The sequence below is a fragment of the Anser cygnoides genome, chromosome 17, assembly GCF_040182565.1.
Source record: "Anser cygnoides isolate HZ-2024a breed goose chromosome 17, Taihu_goose_T2T_genome, whole genome shotgun sequence".
Classification (NCBI taxonomy): Eukaryota; Metazoa; Chordata; class Aves; order Anseriformes; family Anatidae; genus Anser; species Anser cygnoides.
The window spans coordinates 11,910,354-11,930,232 of NC_089889.1; the positions used below are offsets into that span (position 1 = coordinate 11,910,354).

At 38.1% G+C, this 19,879-nt stretch overlaps 1 protein-coding gene across 6 annotated transcripts in view; it reads right to left on the minus strand.

Annotated features, from left to right (window-relative positions):
• The window catches only part of CCDC60 (coiled-coil domain containing 60), a 61,710-nt gene that overhangs the window by 21,220 nt on the left and 20,611 nt on the right, over positions 1-19,879 (minus strand). For all 6 annotated transcript variants that reach the window (XM_066978917.1, XM_066978923.1, XM_066978922.1 and 3 more), the window contains 2 exons: positions 18,075-18,158; positions 16,521-16,612 (listed from right to left, as the gene is read on the minus strand). In XM_066978917.1, the coding sequence (XP_066835018.1) occupies positions 16,521-16,612; positions 18,075-18,158 (176 nt within the window). The remainder of the gene's footprint in view (positions 1-16,520; positions 16,613-18,074; positions 18,159-19,879) is intronic.

Consider the following 19,879-nt stretch of genomic DNA (forward strand, 5'->3'; position numbering starts at 1 on the left):
TTACAGCAGCCAATTGACCACTGGGCCCCTCACTGTCTTAACTCAGTTGTCAGCAGCTGACAGGCAGTACCCTGAAGCTACCTGTTAGCTGCTAAATTCCACTTGCTGTCAGAAGGCTGAATTGTTAGTCAAAGGGAAGCTGCCAGAGAAGGCAGTAAGTGAGCTGAAGACAACAGGAAGGGTATTACTGCAAGAGAAGGAAATGAAGAAACCATAATGCACTCCCTAGAGGATGATAACAGAGACAAAAAAAGAAAAGGTGAGCTGGGGAGGCAAAGGTGTCTGGCACACCACCACTTATTAACATGTTACCTAGAATGTAGCAGATGATCTAAGTCAGACAAGAGCATGCTATTCAAGCGTGGGATGGGGCCCTTTAAATTAAGGCATTGCTGACTTTTGAATTAAGTGTCATCAGGCAGTATTGATTCTTTCAAAAACAATCTAGTCTTGAAAGCTGGGTCTTGTTTCTTTTACTGAGAAGTAATACACCCCCCTCCCCTCCTTTTATTACCGGAGATGCATTAAAGCACCAGAAGATCATATAGGGTACACATTTCAGGAACCGAATTAACTAATTCTCAGGTGGAACCGTTTATTCCCTCCTTGCTTTCCTTGATGAAAAACCACTTGCACAATTTAATGGTTTTGGGACTGGGTTTTGTAACCTTTAAGTCCAGCAATCACAAATGCAAGTCTGAACACCTTTCATTTTCAGATAGATGGCAACCCAACTGCTAGATATTTCTATGCTAAAAAAATAAAATAAAGTGAGACAATAAATGTCCCTGACAAGAAATACTGCATGCTTTAGAAAAACATGAGGATTTCAGAGCTTTCTCAGACTGGATTGTCTTTTTTCTTCCATAAGAACTTAGTATTTTGTACAACATACACCTCTCAGAATACTAGAAAATGTTTAGTAACTGCAAACTCCTGCTTTCTGATCTTTTCCAGTAGTTCTCATGCTCTCTCTTTTCTCCCAGCCATCAAGATACTTATATGTTAAAAGATTTTTTTCTCTCCATAGTGCTTGTTCTATATTATTGCACACAGTAATTAATATAAGTATTCCCTCTTAAAGATCAAAACCACTGCTGTACCTGTATATTATACCACCACAAACAGGGAACAATAAAGTTATATCAGTTATCTTTGATTCATGAAAAAGATATATAATTATAAATTAGAAAGGATTTGTTTGTTTCTTTTTACATTAACTGCCATAACCAGTACTACTGGAGAAAGATGCATGAGTCGCAAAGTGACCAGTATAATTTTTTAATGCTTATCTAATGTAGAAGACTTTAATATATGTATGCCAAAATCAATGATCACTCTCATATACCAATAGGAACAAGAAAAGTTACGCATGCTTGTGAATGAACATTGAGTCTGTGACTTCCTTGAAGTCTCAGGTATCACAAAAAGTAGCTCTACAGTCTCTAAGTAAAGCCCTCTCATAACTACATAGGATTATTTCTGGCATATTTGTAAATTACTCTGAAGATTCATGGACTCTTTTTAGGAAAACATTAAAATAAACCCTAGCTCAAAATATAGAGGTGGCAAGTGTACTTTTCTGCACTGTAGATTTATAGTGTATTGCTGAAACAGGACATCATATATTTCTGCATTTTAATTCTGGCATCAGGATACCCTGTTTGTACAATAACTTCATAAATTTAGCTATGTTGCCTATTTGACAAGTAGGTGAGAATCATTCATTAAAATACAATCAAGATAAAATTTGGCATACATTTATTAAAGTAACTGAGTATCAGTCAACTGTAGTCACAACACAGATTTTCAACTGTTTCAGATAAAAGGACGTCTTATTTTTTAAGTTAATATCTTTGTCAGTATGAAAATTAAAGGAGTTTCCTGAGCAGTGATAATGTACCATTGAATACTTCATTTTTTTCAACAGGAAGTTATTATAGATAAGCATCAATGACATGCACAAAGGAATGGCCCGGTAGTGTACTACACATAAAGAAAACGTGTTACAAGTTTGGTACGATTACGTACTTATTAAATTACTCTTCAATTTACTCTTTAGGGACTAAAGGTGATCAGTTAATTGTAATACAAAGCCATTGAAGTATCGGGGAGTTGAACTTCTACTGCTGATATGTGATTCTTGGTACCTTTCTTTGAGCAAGAAATGACTCACAAAAACAAAAGGATATCACATTTATCTTAATCATAATTTAGGTGCTAGACTAACATTAAGAAGCTATAATAATAATAATACCAGAAACCTTGCCATTAGGGTAAAGACAAGCTAGATATTTTCCAGGTTTTTTACATTCTGTTTAAATATATCTTATTTAAGTGCACCGCTCATCTTCACTAAATTCAAAGGAATCATACTAAGGATCTATTTGTCCCAGAAAATCAAGATTTACAGTTAACAACCACCTCACATTTACTTTGCATGCAAACAAGTTCTGTGGGAGGTGATTTACTAAATGAATGATATATGCTCCTGAACATGTGATGCCAAGTTCTTGCTCAGATAAGCTGGTGTTACTCCAGCCTGAACAGACCTGCTGGAAAGAAGGGCAGAAGGTTGCATTACCATGTGGCTGCTCATCTATTAAGCAGCTGTATTCAGTGCAGCAGGTGGTGTTACTGGGGACACCTGAGTCTCATTAATTATTCCTGCTAGTCTTCCCCCATCCCATTCCCTGAGGTGCAAAGAAGTAGCAGTCTCTATGTACCAGCTTGATTCTTCCTCTAAGGCCTCACATTATAATCATGGTGAATAAAAATTGAGTTGTGAGCTGTAAGGAAAATAACTATTTATCTATCAAACAATTACTACATATGCATCATTTCTCTGATCATGGAAATTGTTAGTCACTGTTTCATAAAACAGCTTATATAATTTTCTTATCTTAATGGTTACAGCCTTCATATCAATAAAGCTAACGACAGAACATCTCCTGCTCCAGACACTGTACAGTAGGCATTTAGCCTCTTCCAGAGGCTTATAGCCAATTGCAAATATAAATAAAACCAATGTCGCATTACTCTAAAAGCCACTGAAAGCACATGCTTTCTAAATGCCATTTCCTTTCATTTCATAAAAGCATTTCAATCTGCAACTGCAACAACTCCCTACAAACCCAGTAAAAGCTTCTCTCCTTGGGCACAAGACCAGATTCTGCTGAGGGTGTTGCAAGGTGAATGGCAGCTGGGAACTGCCAAACTTGTAGCAGTTGTGACAAATTCAATAAGAGCTAAGGCTTCTCAAGTGAAAAGCAAGTGCAATTTTATGCATACTGCCACTTAAAGGCATGCTGAGTGAATAATTTCTATAGCAGAAAAAGTAATACAACCCATATCTATATAAAACAGCACAGGAAGCAGTAACTTGGAAACTACAGTAAAGACAGCTAAATTGTATGCAGCATTCTGAATGTTACAGACTAAACCCATGAATTAAAAAACAGCATAAGTCTTCTTAATGAAAAAACTTTGAATTATCTGCAGCCATGCCATCATAAGCTGGGATCCTATCAAAACCCTCAAGTGAGGCCGATGAGCAGCTAGATCCTGAAGAATTCAAAGAAATATCCACAGAAGGAAGTGGTGAGAGCAGTTCATGTGTATTAAACACTTCGTGTGTATTTAAAATTAAAATCTATGCCTTAGCCTAGGCAGCACTGTGGTAGCAGACAGTCTGTCTTCTTGAACTTAAAACGAGATGGAAGTTCTGACTACCTGAAGTCATTAAGAATCCCATAGCAATCTCTGCAGGTGCACAAGTGTTAAAGCCTACATTCTCATCAGATTTCAGCTGATTAAATGTTACTGTCCTGACAGCTGTTTCAGTTGGAATAGGACACATTTTTTTTTTTTAATCATTCCAGTTCCCCAAAATACTATGTAGTGTGTATGTGCAATAACACATCAGTCTTCATTTGAGCAGTTGCTGCATCCTAGTAGCTGAAGCAATTCTAATATGTCCTCTAACTGTCTGACAAGGTGCTGTAAAGCTTAAATAGTACCCGTAAAACAGCAGGAAGTGCAGAGATAAAAGAAAATCCTTATGACACAGTACTGTTCTCATTTACAAAGCACACAGAACAAAACAGGAGAGTAAACTCCACATTTGTTGTAAACTGTCAACACTGATACAAATTCACACCAGTGAAGAACCTGTTCCATTCTCAGTAAATACTGGAGCTGCTGACTTTTCCACTCGATTCTTTAGTGCCCTTACATTCAGTATGGTAACGCATATGTATCTATGCCTGTATGTCCCTAAGTTATTTATTAAGAGTGCTTTACACATTTAGGATCTTAAAGAAGTAAGACAGTCTCACTGAAAATGAGAATTAGTGCACTCTTCACTTAAAGTATAGTCAGAGAGTTATTAAAAAGTGCTTGCATGACCCCCCTTCTTAAATTACCAAAAGCCACAAGCGGTGAGCCTCTTCTTGAGCTCTATCTACATGGCATTTAGGTCATGTCCTGAAGTCTCAGCTTGTGGGCAGAAAAAGCTTGCAAGTATTCAAAATTAATATATAGATACTAATGTAAATTAATTAAGAATTCTGGTTTGGTAGTGTTTATAGCCAAATTACAGAGAAGCAACTGTATATATAAGGCAACAGAGAACCAGGAACACAATGCTTACTACTCCTACTTGATGTCTGAGTAATCACACAGTAAGAAACTAATAGGTAAATATTCATACATCTAATTCATCCATCTAATCTTCTTAAATTCAGTAAAAAAAAAAGATTATAATTACATTAAGATCTATTAAATGTGGTTACTAACCCCCAGAAACTCAGACATATGTTATCATTTACCATACTGAACCATCAACCATTCTGGAAAGGAACTAAAGTGGTACCATATCAATATCTGGCTTGAACAATTGAAGGCATGGATACAATCTGGAATACCCAGATTATTTCAGATGTAGATTTCTGTTTTATTCTCCTGAAGATGAGTACAATACTCTGTACTCAAACATGTTTGTTAAAAAACAAACACACACACACACAAAAAAAACAGGCTCTGCATAAAAGTGATGATGCATATTTTCAAATGAAAATCTGAGTATGAAGTCATGAAACAAAATAAAACATGAATAAATTTGTGGTATGTTCAGACTGCAAGAAGAAATAAAGATCTTCTAGTCAAAACAACATAACACTATTATAAAAGATGTGACATACATTTAAAGATAATTTGGAGTGGTTTTCAATTAACTACAAAGACATTAAATAAAATGAAAATGCTGCTTCCCCTATGAAGTGAGGAGAGGTTCTCTGATGTGGAAAAACACAAACATGTTTGGCTACCTGGAGGTACAAAGTAATATACAAAAGATCTTATTTTTACATCTAAATGTGTTCTGAACCTAGAAAGAATGAAGGGTAGCAATTGCACTTTTAAGAAGCCACAGAACACAAGAACGTGTTCCACCACTTCTGGAAGTATATACAGGCCCTTCTCCAGTTGCACTGTGCTGTAAATTCTATTCTTGCTGATTTTGGTGATGAAAAAGTTGCATGCAGGATGCAGGTACATTTAGGTTTCCAGCTCCTAGTGTCTCTGGAGAAGTACATAAACTAAGGTCAGTGAGGGAAGTAATTACAAAGCAGCACAGAGAAGATAGTTTTGTACTGATGAAGGGAAGAAAAATTTGTCGATTTCGAGGCTTTGCTTCAAATTCTTCTCCCAAAAGCTTTGGGGAAACGATTACTTAAACTTCAGAAGGAAAGGAAAAAAAAGGCATCTGAAGATTTTTAGGCTCACTTTTTTTTTCTTTTTCCTGCAAGAATGTACAATAACAACTTTAAGTTTTTAAGTTCATGTTATCCATAAAAACTCACTTCTTCTTAAGTGGAACTCCAATGAGGTCCCGACCCTCTTAGAAATACTGGTGGTTCAGGATATCCACATGAAAGTAGAATCTACAGTAGAATCACGATCTAGCATCTTAACTTACTGCACAAAGGTATTCACAGAACAATGACATTTACTACTAAATAATGGAAAACCCATTTTAAGTGGTAGCTGTTCAAACATTCAGTCACAATGTGTCATTTTTTGTCACAATACAAGGAATGAGACTGTCATGTTTAGGTGGTAAAATCTAATACGCAATGAACTATTTCCGCTTACACATTTTCAAATAACAAACATATTTTTGCACTAGAAGAAAGGAGATTGAGACTCAAATGAACAGCCTGGAAAGACAGAAATGTTGATGGAAATAGCAGTCTTTCCAGTGATTGATGATAGAGATAATGATTCATACATCCATACACTTAAATGGATGTCTTTGGCCATGACTGCTGTCTAATTAATGTGAGCCATCACTCATGTAAAGAAAATTTTTGCTTCTGGAAAAAAAAAATACTGCAAACTGCCAGCAGTGACAGTGCTAGAAACATGCCAATTAGAGTGATTTCTGCCAAGCAGCAAAAGGGCACACAACACTGGTTTCCAAGCAACTGACATTAGGAAGTATTAAGTACACTGGAAAGTAATATTGGCAGATAGACATTGCACCTTCTCAGTTCTGCCTGACTTTTTTGGTTTGTAACTACGGTCTCCTCTCCACTCTCACACGCTCCACTGAATCATTTAGTAAACCATACACATTAATGAATGCCAATATATCAGAATCTCCACTGAAGTTTTCTTTGCCTGTATATATTAAAACAGGGTTGGTATAGATTAACAGGTAAGGACGGTCAAGATTCATAACCAAAATTCCAAACGCAACTCATTTCTTCCCTTTTAAAGTCTTCCCATAGTAGCTACCTTTTCAATCACAAAATTCAAGTGGCTTTGTATTAAAAAGCATCCAAAGACGGCTAGTTACAAAGCCAGTAGCAGGAAGAGAAGTAGCCGAAACAGCTCTCAGGGTATGTCAGTCTAATTGCTGTTGCGGGCATAAAGAATGCATTAGTAGAGCCTGAGCTTTCAGCAGACTGACTTTTACAGATCTGCCTTCAGGAAACTTGAACCATATTAAAGAAACATGCAGTTTCTAATTTAAAACATAAAAATCAGCCACTGGAATACTACAAAATTGCCAACAGTTTGACATTTAGTTTTATTCAACTAACACTACTGGAACAGAGGCAGGGGAGCCAATTTTCTTCAAACTATAGGAAATGCAGTACATCTACAGAGGCTTGGCACATCCATTTTGCAAATAAAGGCTTGAGTGGCTCACAAAATGGCATGAACTCCTTCCCTTTGGGCTTGTAGCTCAAAGCTGTCGATTCCTAGACATTACTGACTAAGGATGACCATAATGTGTCATTTTTACATGGGTACCAGTGCTTAGGTAAGTCACCACACGTGCAGTTGTTGTCATTTTACGTTGACAGAGATAAGGTCCATTTTCTTCAATTTATTTCTGATACTACATATCATAACCACAAGCTATCTTACTGGTATAGTTGGAAGCCATAGAAAACACCTGCAATTTGTGATAATAGAAGTGCTCCAGTTTAAAGAAAATAGACACACTTAATGAAGTAAACACATTTTTTCCTCTCCCATTTTCTTTGCCAAAAGTGAGCTAGAGTGCACTGGCAAAGCAGTCACATCACCTCTGCTTCCTTTCCCATGTAGTTTGGTCAGCCTTGTTAGACTAAATCTAAAAAATACTTCTGCTTTTCAAGATGTAGCTCTGTTTCATGAGAAGTAACTATTTAGTCTAAACTCATTTAATTTCCTCTACAATGTGTATCTTCTTCCCAAGTCGAAGGCGGACTTTAAGTTAACATAGGATCAGAATCATCCTTCAATACATCTAATTCTATCCAATGGCAAAAGTAGTCTAGGGGGACTGGGCTTCCAATTCAGAAAGCTCAGGTAAATGTCTCATTCTAGATGAAACAAATTCAGGCCCATGCCTACAGTCAGGTATTTAAACTGTGCAAATCCACCAGTACCTTCTAATAGGCTACTCTATCCCTGTGCACCTCAGCGCATATCCTCAGCCTTGCCAAAGAGCGGAACTGGGATGTATTAATCAGTTCGTGCAGGGAAGAGGAACACAAGGACAGCAGTCTGGCAGCCTGCCCTATTTGTAGAGCTTAGGTGAAAAGAGACTTTCAAAAACATTATCCCTCTTCTCACCTTTCTTGGCATCAAAAAAATCTGTATTTCTACCTCTTTCGGGGGTCAGTGAATATAATTACCAATAGCCTGGCAAGCCATTTATCAGAAGGACTTAACTGAGGCAGAAACAAGAAAAACAAGAAAACATTTGTCTCCTTAATGGAAGTGAGATGTTTCCTTTGTAATACATTCTGTTGGGTTCTGTTTCCAGTTGCTCTCACATTTTGTGCCTCCTTTTTACACAAAGATAATATTTTCAACTAGTCTCATTTTAAGCAATATATTTATTTTTAAGCTCTACTTTTTGTGGTGATGTTTAATAACAAGTATTTCCAGCACACTTGCATGGTCTTTCTGGCTGAGTTAGCTCACAGAAGTGATTTATGGCTACCTGCTTTTATTTTATATTAATGACTACAAGCCTCCAATGCTTTGGTAATCTTTTTTTTGCTGTGTAAGTGTTCCTACATCTTGCTACAATTTATGATTAGTTACGAAGACCTCTACTTTCTTGGTTCTCATACAATACATCCTCATGCAGCTGTGGATTACTTAACATTATTTCTGGATCACATTTACAGATGTCATTGCAACAAAGCAATAAAGAAGTATCTCCTTCAAAGCTGAATGTCATTTCAAAGTGGCTGTACTTCTTCAGTTTTCCTTGTCTTAGTAAAAAATAGCAATAGAATATTTCCTCTTGTAGAAATGAAAATATAATCATTAGATCAAAGCTAAAGATATTTCAACATCTTATCAGTGACAGACTGCGACTGAGTGCACCCTCAGCAAATGTGCAGATGATACCAAGCTGAGTGGTGCAGTGAACACAACAGAAGGAAGGGATGCCATCCAAAGGGACCTGGACAGGCTGGAGAAGTGGGCCCACGTGAACCTAATGAGGTTCAGCAAGTCTAAGTGCAAGGTGCTGCACCCGGGTTGGGGTAATCCTAGACATGAGTACAGACTAGGAGAAGAACTCATGGAGAGCAGCCCTGCTGAAAAGGGCTTGAGGATTCTGGGAGACAAAAAGCTCGACATGAGCCAGCAGAGTGTGCTGGCAGCTCAGAACAACTGCATCCTGGGCTGCATCAACAGAGGAGTGGGCAGCAGGTCATGGGAGGTGACTGTCCCCCTCTGCTCTGCCTTCATGAGGCCCCACCTGGAGTGCTGTGTCCAGAGCTGGGGCCCCCAGCACAAGAAGGATGTGGACCTTATAGAGCAGGTCCAGAGGAGTGCTATAGAGATGACCACAAGGCTAGAACACCTCTCCTATGAAGAAAGAGAGCTGGATGTTCAGCCTGGAGAAGAGAGTGCTCAGAGGTGACCTTATCAAGGCCTCCCAGTACTTAAAGGGGGCTTATAAAAAAGATGAAGAGTGACTTTTTACACAGGCAGATAGTGATAGGACAAGGGGAACAATTTTAAACTAAAAGAGGTCAGATTTAGATCATATGTTAGGAGGAAATTCTTTACTCTGAGAGCAGTGAGGTGCTCAACAGCTTGCCCAGAGAAGCTGCAGTTGCCCCCTTCCTGGAGGTGTTCATGGGCAACCTGGCCTAGTGTCACAGATAAAGGTGTCATCTTTTCTGCCATACTGTATTCCACCCACTGAATCAGACAATGAGAAATGCTGAGCCAAGTAACTCAGGACTTCTTTATGTCTACATGCGCAACCTCCACTGGAATTAAGATGCATTGATCCCCGAAGAAGAATTACCATTATCTACAGATTTCCCAAACAGATCTTTTTATGCTACAAAAAGACACGCAATTCCTTCCTATATTTTAGCTTGTAGTTTAGTTAAAATGGTAACCTGCCAGCTCTCCGATACCTCCCTAAAGTGATTTGGTACAACTCATTAGCTGGAAAGCACTGGTAAGACTTTCTGCTTAGGACCAGAGACTGATATTTATGAAAGATGACAGTCTGAACAACCTCTGCGTTGTCATCATCCTCTTACATATATCATAATGAAGAGCATCTTATACTTAAAGAGGATATTACTGAGAGGAGGTATGAGTTCATAATTATATGGTTTATCTGCACTTCATGTTTTTTAATGTTTAAAGTAGAATATTAAAGCTTTATGAATGCATTTAAGTCTGTTCTGGTAACGACTTCAAACATTTTTGAGATAATTTTAAAATTCATACTACTATGCTATGTCACTGTGATCGTTATTCCTAAAAACTTCCTCACAATTTGTTCCATTATACTCGTTAATACAAACAAGCTGCAAGATCACAGACATTACTTTCCATGAATATGTATCAATTAACATCCAATTAAGACAACTGCTCGCTGTTCCTTTTCAATCATAAGGAAAGGCAGCAAAAAAAAATCCACAAAGGTCATTTGTATTCACTGACTCCCTGTAGTATGTATTAGCATTCTGCTCCGCTAGCCTGACTGCTTTCATTGAAATAAAAAGTTGCTGTCCTAATGATTTACACTCCAGTTTTCTTCTTTTGTGCATTTTCCACTCTGCTTCCCCCCCAGAAAATAGCTCTTTTTCTGTAGTCTGAATTTGTTACTAAGAAGTATTGCTGACATGCTCTTTGGTCCAAACCATCAGTACAGTAATTCTCACTTGAAATTATCTTTTCCTGAAACTCCATATCTCAATATTTGGTTAAAAAGTCTGCTGGTTTCATCTCCTTGCTTTTCTTACAGTTCTTTTTAGCCTACATGCAGATTTAGTTAAAGCAGCATTGTACAAACACTCAAGATGAATGGCTAGCACATTTTCATTGTTAAAAAGTCATACAGCGACAGTTGAGGAATATCTAGGCTTATACAACAGAATAATAATTAAAAAAACAGTTATCACTCTTGATTTTCAGATATAAAGTATGTTGGATATATTTCTGCATATCAGGTCATTTGGCTACTACATATTTTAGAAAACATTAGAAGATGCAAGTCTACATCTCAAAAATCAGTTTCCCCAATTCTCATGCAAATTTCTCCATGGCCATTGTAGTTCACATCACACTTCACTTCTTAAATAACATAAGGCATATAGGATTTGTGACTTAATTTCCACAGTACATAGAATAAACTATATCAGATGTGCTGCAGGATCACCACTGGGATTACAATGTAAAGAATGTGTGGTATTACACAAAATGACAAGCAAACTTCATTTGAACATGTATTCAGACAACAAATGCTCTCAAGAAACAAGTGACCAACGCCTACACAACAGTATGCAAGCACATTTGTCATGAGCTTGCTAAGTACCTCTGATTAGGCACTGACCAAGCTAAATTTCTGATCTTCAAGAAAAAGAACAACCAAAACCCAAATGTGTAAATTTATCATTTACTGTATGGATTGGGTTTACATAGCAAGGTTTTGGTAGCAGGGGGGCTGAGGAGCTGCCCCACATTAGATAAGAGCCAGTCCCAGCCAGCTCCAAAAGGGACCCGCTAGTGGCCAGAGTGGAGCCATTAAGCAATGCTTCTTGTGCCTCTGTGAGAGCAGATTTAAGAAAGGAAAAGGAAAAGAATAAAAACCTGCTTTGCAACTGCACCAAGGTAGAAAGGAGTGAGAAAATATAGAGAGAAACAACCCTACAGACACGAAGGGTAGTGCAGAGGGAGGGCAGAAGGTGCTCCAGGTGCTGGGGCAGAAGTTCCTCTGTAGCCCATGGAGAGGCCCCTGGTGGAGCAGGCTGTCCCCCTGCAGCCCACGGGTCCCATGGCAGAGCAGATCTCCACGCTGCAGCCCATGGAGGAACCCCCGGTGGAGCAGTTGGATGGGACCTGGAAGAGGTTGTGGCCCATGGAGAGCCCCTGCCCGAGCAGGCCCTGGGCCGGAGCTGCTGCCTGTGGAGAAGAGGCCATGCAGGAGCAGGAGGTGTTGGGGGAGCTGCAGCCTGCGGGGGACCCATGCTGGAGCAGTCTGCTTCTGAAGGATCAACCCCATAGTACAGACCCATATGGGAGCAGTTCTTGAAGAGCTGCTGCCTGTGGGAAACCCACACAGGACCAGTTGGGGAAGGATGGCATCCTGTGGGAGGGACCCCAGTTGGAGCAGGGGCAGAGAGTGACCATGAAGGAGCAGCAGATGATGAAGCGTTACGGACTGGCTGTAATCCCCATTCCCTGTTCCCCTGCACCACTCGGGGGAAGGAGGTAGAATAGGGTGGATGGGGATGGGAGGATGTTTTTAGTTTGCTTTTAGTTTCTCACTGCTCTAGTCTGTTAGTGATAGCCAGTAAGTTACATTAATCTCCCTATGTTCAGTCTGTTTTGTCTGTGATGGTAAATGGTGAATGATCTCCCTGTCCTTATCTCAACCCTCAAGCTCTTTTTCATTTTCTCCCCCTCTTCCTTTGAGGAAGACAATTGAGAGAGAAGTATAGTGGAATTTTGCTAGCTGTCAGTGTGAAGGCACCACACTGTGCTGTCAATGTAAAAAGTAAATATAAATTTGCTTGTGCAGTAACACAAGATTAAGTCTTCTTTTGCTTTGTGTTCCACCTACATTTCAACAGTGATGGAAAACCAGTGGACAGGAATAGATCCCACTCAGGCATTTGAAATTACGTGAAGCCAGTATTGCATACAACTGAAAATTAAGTTTATGGAACTAGAAAAACATGGAGGAGTTGGAGATGCTTTAACAGGTATCTATTTTCTTACCTGCCAGCACACCAAATTCTGCTTGGGATATTAAAATGGAGTTGGGGTCTTTCCATTTTCTGCATCAGCAGTAAAATAACATTCTGCGGGCCAAATTAGATGTTTAGGAACAACATGTTAAGAACAAGATGTTGTTGCCCAACATTCCTGTCCTCTGTGGGTGTGGTACAGGTATGACTGATCAGGACTTAACAGAAAATTCTGCTCATAATGTGCATAAGGGAATAAGAACTTCTCCGTCCTTTTAGCTGTATTGGCTTCTAGAGGTGAGAAGTGATAAAAGACTGAAAGCTGTTTTTTTGTTCTTTTTTTTTAGTCACTCAGAAAACATAACATCAAAATACATTAGGATCAAATCTATTCACATCATTGAAAGTCTGCATTTAACATAATTTTGCAGATTACATTACCATTAAACATCCAGCTGAAGGTGAATCTGCATTTATGATTATGTGAAGCATATGTCTTGAGTTAAAAGTAGGCTATACTAAACACTTCATCTATTATAGGAAACAACTGCACTCACCCAGAGTGATGGACTGGATCTCTTAAAAAGTCTTTCCCTGGAGCTTCTGATTTAGTGGCCCAATTTTGAAAAAGAATCAATCAGAGAAACAGAGACATCACTGAAGTCTAGAAGAATAACTCAAGTAATTACTCACCTGAGACACCTGAGTTCCAGTTACAATTGTTCCAGCGACAATCTTACATCCACAATCTGGTTTTTTCCTATTACCTATCAGAGTAATAATCATCTACCTAATACCCATCAGAGCTGTGGAGATGACTTAAGACAATGCTTGCATGCCCTGAGTGCTAGGCATCATACAAGTTTTCAAGCTAACATCCCTGAAAGCATAAGATAATGGTAATAAGACTAAAAATAAAGAATGTAAATACAAATGGTTAAAAAAATCCCTATATGTTAAAAAAAAGCAATTTTCATTCACACTCTGCCATCCATGCCAACTTAAAAGCTATATATTTGTGCAGTGAGTTTAGTTCAGATACTTTGCATTGTTTCCAATTCCAGTTTACTTGACAGAAGTGCAGTGAGGTCAAATGATTTGCACAAAGGTACATAAAGAGCTGCTCAGCAGGAGTTAGGATCACCATCTTGATACCCCCACCCCCCATTTCTGACCTCCCTATTCAGCACTCACCACAATGCTATAATGCCCAGAAACAGGGAGCAGAAGGTGCAGGAAGGGTTGAGAGGCAATCTACATTTTTCTCCTTCTGGCATGAAGGAATCATGTCCAGCTGCAGTTTGTACCACTTGTCCTACACGGAGCTTCTTTAGCACAAAGCAAAGCCACCTTGGAAAAGCATGGTTTTTCTTGCCACTGAATCCTTCAGATTCAGTACTCCTCATCAAGAGCTCAAAACACCAGGTTCTGCAAAAACAGCCCTATATTGTCCATTACTCACTCTGATATGCTGAAGAAATTGTAGATATAAAATCAAGTTTAATTTTGTATGGCTCTACAATTATATGATTAGAACCTCACTCAGTCTACTTAATTGGAGAGAATTTCAACCATGTGGAAAAGCTCAGTTGATCCTAAATATCTCTATGTTGGTCAAGGTATGCAAAAATACTATGTAGCTCCTACTGACATTTCAAAATGTTTCCCAACAAGTAACAAACCAAGGCCCCCTCAGGTTAACCTACTAGCAAAATGATGCTCAATTCCTTTGAACTGTAAATTATAATGAGAAGAATGGTTCAATTAGCTTCATCCAAATGCCTGGCAAATCAGTTGCATCAGACTTAAAAAGCAAGCCTTTTCATATCACGGGTGATGGTAAATTTCATCCTACAAAACATTTTAAGTATTTTTTATCCTACTCATTCAAAATTAAAGGATGTAAAACATCCTAAAGCAAGCTGCAAGCACCTGCAAATCACAAATCAAGAAGAAACTGACCTCTGGCAGCTTTTCATCAAAAGAACTTTAACTTGACTTCAAAGAGACAATGCCACTAATAGTTAGCAATGAAGGCAGACAAACATAATTAACACTGCATTTACAGCAAAACCAAGCCATCCTTTACTAAAATGGCTTATTCAACATTCAAAGTATGCAACAATTATTATTTTGTTTATGGTTTATCACCTTTTTGTCAAATTTATAAAGTGAAAATTCACAAAAAGTGAATTAACAAAATAAATGAAATAACGAGTAAAATAAGGATAAAAGGGAAGAATGTGAAATTTAATGTTATAATGAGTAACTAGTATACAGTTTAGTAAAAATGTTTATAGTATACAATGTAAACATTTGGAAATATTTATAAACACTACATTGTGAAAAGTAAAGTTGTGATTCCTCTAGAGTAGCAGATGCTAAGAAGCTACTTTTCTCTAACTTCCTTGACTTCTGCACCATTAAAATCTCAATCAGACAATCTTTAACATATTATGAAGATACAATATCACGTGTTCTCTTGACTGGCAGACTTCCTTGGGCTTAACCAATTAAATTATTAAGTTTTCATATAAATGTCTGTCTTATCGCTGTTTGCTTTGATTCAACTATTTTTATCTAGTGAATATTCTTCAAAGGCTTAAAGTCTACAAATCTGGTAAACACTCATGTAAGCTGTACCGTGTTGGGGCTGGCAGCAGCAATTTGTCAGTTTTATTTGCAGCAGGCTGTAACTAAACCTTGCCAGATGTAAATCACCTTTTTGTACTACTGCTTGCTGTTTCAGTTGCAAATGATTCTTGTTTCTTAGATTAATACTCACATCAAGAAAGCTACAAGGTTCCAGGAGAATGTAGAAAACTCTAGAGTCACCTACTGCAAGACTTAAACAGTTTAGCAATTATTTAAGCTAATACTTAGCAAATACAGTGAATGGTTTCTGTAGGCAAGTTTGGAGTGCAATCAGAATGTATGATTGAAACAGAACAGCATATTGAAGCCTCGGTCTCATCAACTTAAGCAGCAGCTGTAGTGACAATGCTGCAACACAGGTGTCAACACAGCATAAATGCATTTAAAAGTATGAGTACCTAAATTGGAAACCACTCTTTGCTAAAGCCTATGACTAATAGGCTTCACTGTTTTTTTTATTTTTTTTAATGGGACCATAAGAAATGCCCTGCAGAGACAGCTTACTGCATCTCCGACAGTGATAATAGAAGATACATTCTAAGAAAAGCAAGCATGCCCAACCAATTTCTATGGTCAACCCCCTAAATCAAATCATGGTTGTTGTCCAAACACAGTTGGCTGAAGGCTACATAGGATCCCAGATTTATGTCTGATTAAAACATCTCCGTTCCCATCAGCTAAGGAGCACAAGAGTCTGTTCGTACCAAGTCAGCATCTTCCTGAGACTCAAGTTGGAATATTCCGAATGAGTCTCTGCATGTATTTCTGTTTGTAGTGAGAATATCTACCACTATATTTTCCATCACAGTGGACACCTTTGCTCATTTCTGACTACTCTGATTACCAGATCTTGGCACAATACTGTTTTATGCAAAAAACCGCAAAGAAATAGCAAACACCTTCATAATGAACACCGTAGTATTATAAACAGAGCTATCGATCATTCCTCATGCACTAACGACAAAATTTTGAGTATACACAAAAATCCATAAAGAGAAAATTATAAGCCATCTTTTCCTAAGCTGTTAGTACAGTTGATTATTTTGCCTATAATCCAACTGCTGCCACTGCAGAACCAACAATTCTTTCAGTCTTGACTGGTCCATTTCTGTGTGCTCTGGATTCCCTTACCTTGACTGAGCTAAAGCTTTACTGAGAGTCCTCAGCTCCTTTCCTGTCTCTCTAAATGAGGCGAGTCTCTTCACTGATTCCGGTGGATCAGACTGAAAGTGATAAAATCGATAATTAACATTAAGGTATTAATAAGAGCTCAGCACAGATAAGATATGTGCAGTCTCAGAGTTCAGCTTTAATCACTAAATATTGTCTGAGATGGTCAGAAAATATCTGGGACAGCATTAGGACACTTCATAAGCATGTAAACAAATCTTATATGATGTCTGTGTAGGCACATGTGTTTCAACAGCTTTTAACTCATTGGCTGACTTTGGATTTAACAGAAGCCTTACAAGCAGTGAAGGACCTGTGAGATTCATTACACTATCAGACAAGAAGAGGCTGTTCAATCGCCTAGACTAAGGGAATGACTGCTGTGACTGCTTATGCAAACTACAAAAAGTATACATGAGAGAGAAATATTTTAGAAGTTCCAATCCAAGAAAATTTTCAGACTCAAAACAAGGAGATAGGCATTTTTAAACGAACAAACAAAAACAAAACAAAAAGATGAAAGCAATGCGAAAAGTTCCACAGATGTGGCTGCTTTTGGAGCATAGAACATAATGGTTTCTTTTTTATTTATTTATTTTTAAGAAGAGTGTATACACAAGGTCAGCAATTTCACACAAGGGAATTAAAATCATCTACTCAGTACATTGTTCAAATGCGTGCAACATGTTTTCTTCTGAACATCTATGCAATTGAAATATATAGGAGATAAAAGCTTACATTTGTTGTAGAACTAGCCGTGGCTTAGAAGTATCCTTGGGGCTTCCAGAGAACAGCTGCATCAATTTCATAGAATGATGACCACATGCAATGATGACCACATGCTGTGCGCATACAGTACTTTTGCATGTATTAGTTAAGCTAATAAAATATGCAGCTGAGGCAGCATTCAATGTGCAAGGAGTGCATGGCTGAATTGCCATACAATGGGAAGCATAATATTGGTGTGCACAACCTGAGGGGCAGCCTAAGGTATTCCTTCGGGCAGTTGTGTGCATCTCTTAAGTTGTCCTAGGGTGCTGAGAAAAATAAATTCCCAGTAAAGGAAATAAAGATGACCAACACCCCTTTCACCTACGGATTTTTGAGATATAAGGATGTGCAATACTGACCTACATCCTTCAAAAAACAAAATGCTTGAACAGTCATTCTGACTATGTCAGTCATTTCTGTGCTAAACGGTTGTATAGTTTGAAGGTTGTCCTTCCAGAGTTGATGAATGGAATAGCTAGCACCACTAAACTGTATTTTCTGAATAATATTTTTATCAAATTACACTATAAACTTATCTCACTCATTAGCAATCGTTTTACTAGATAAAACCTATGATATGTTCATCAGTCAGCAAAAAGGCTGCTTCCTTCTGTACAGTAAGGCTTTAAGCCTTGAATACAGTTAACTCTTATGTATGTATTTTAAACATGATGTCTGTCTGTTGGCTTCCTTAACTCGATCCTGAATCAAAGCTTCAACAGTAATTAAATTAGGTAGTCTTACCTTCGGATTGAAAGAGTACTTGTTAGTAGGAACCTTCGCTACTTCCTTGCAGGGTCTTTCCCGCACATCTTTTTTCGCTGGTTCCTAAAATATTAACAAAAGCATGTAACCGTATTTGAAATGGTCGTTAGCCATACAGTAGCTGGTCACCATTTTCAAAATTAAGTGGTGCAAATAAGTTTTTCTACAGAGAGGCAAACTAAAACCAAAGTAATGGCTAGTCTTACGTAGAAACACTTAAAATGTCACTGGGTAACTCTGGCACAGAGAGGTTCTCATGTGAAGCACCTGTGGAAAAGCTACTGCGCAAAATGCATACATGCTTCCTAAATTACTGTGCTTGAATGTTTAAGAAAACACTTTTTTATGGAAGATTTATCTACTGCGTCTAACATAAAAAGAAAATCCAATTTCCAAAACAGGAATAGGAAACTACTTACCTGTAATTGTTCTTCCCTGAAGATAGATACTGCGCTAGATCACTATTCTTGGGTCTGTGCTTTCACCCCCAAGGATGGCACAGACTCATGAAAAGCCCTGAAGTCAAACACAAGCCCATTTTTAGTTCTCCTTCAACCAGCAGCTTATTCAAGTGGAAGGAAGACAGATTCCCTCCTATTAATATTTTTATATATACATATATATGCAGGTAGATTAATAAAAGATTTTAGATCACTCAGCAGTGTATGGTGCTCAGGCTAAAAGGATATAGAAATAGTAATTCCTTCCTGGAGTAGTTTCAGATCAAAGAGCTCATTTATTGATTCCAAGCAAAGCAAATCTGGAGGCCCTAGAAAGCCACATCCATATAGCTTGGGCAGAGCTGATGTACAACAAAGTCTGAAAGTCTCTGCACAGCAAATTCAGAGCTGTGGATGAAATACTTGCTACACGAAATAGCTTTTGCACAACAGAGCAAAGCCTGGAAATATTCAAGTGTTTTAAAAATCCCTAAGAGCACGGCACTTTGCTTATTAGGATTTTGACTTGGGAAGGCACAAACTGCTTTCCAAATCTATGTTTCAATGTAACATTTCAGCAGAACAAAGGCTGAAGGTGTACGGAGCAGTATTCTTCACCCCCTAGAAAACTGCTAACACCAGCATTCTAATGTAATCACTGAGGCAGCCCACAAACAAAAGACTGAAAAAAAAATTAAACAGCAATGGTACTAAAAGCAAAGTAGCTGGAATAGAAATCAGATTTTCTGCAGCATGTAAAGATGAACTAATAAAATGTCAAAGACAAGTGTCCAAAGGCTCTGCTATTTCATGCAATTGGGGAGCACTTGAACAAGATTGGTCAGCAGCAGCAGGGACAGATGGCAAATTGATAGGGCTTGGGAGTACAAGTCTTACAGAGGGACCCTGATACACCCGAGAGCTGCCTCCGTGTGTGAAGAAAAGCTCATTCACACACTGAACGAGAGAGGAATCATTTTACAGCCTGAGCAGGCACCTGTATTTCACTCCATCAGAGGAAATTACTGGAGATAAGTATGCAGTCAGTAAAGAGAGTCTTAAATTTCATTTTCCCTAAAATTCAGCTCAACTATTTGTGATTATATGCCATAATCAATATATTTTGTCTGAATAGTCCCATGTCTTTATCTATGAAAACAGACTTTCAAAAGTAGACTGGATTTCAGAAATTTGTTGCCAAACAAAACCCAGTATTTGTGGTTTTGATTTTTTTTTTCCAGCATAAAAAACCCTACATTCATAACTATATGCATATTCATGCACATAAACAATCTATCTGAAACATAATGCTAAATGATGTAACTATTATTTTCCTCTGATCCA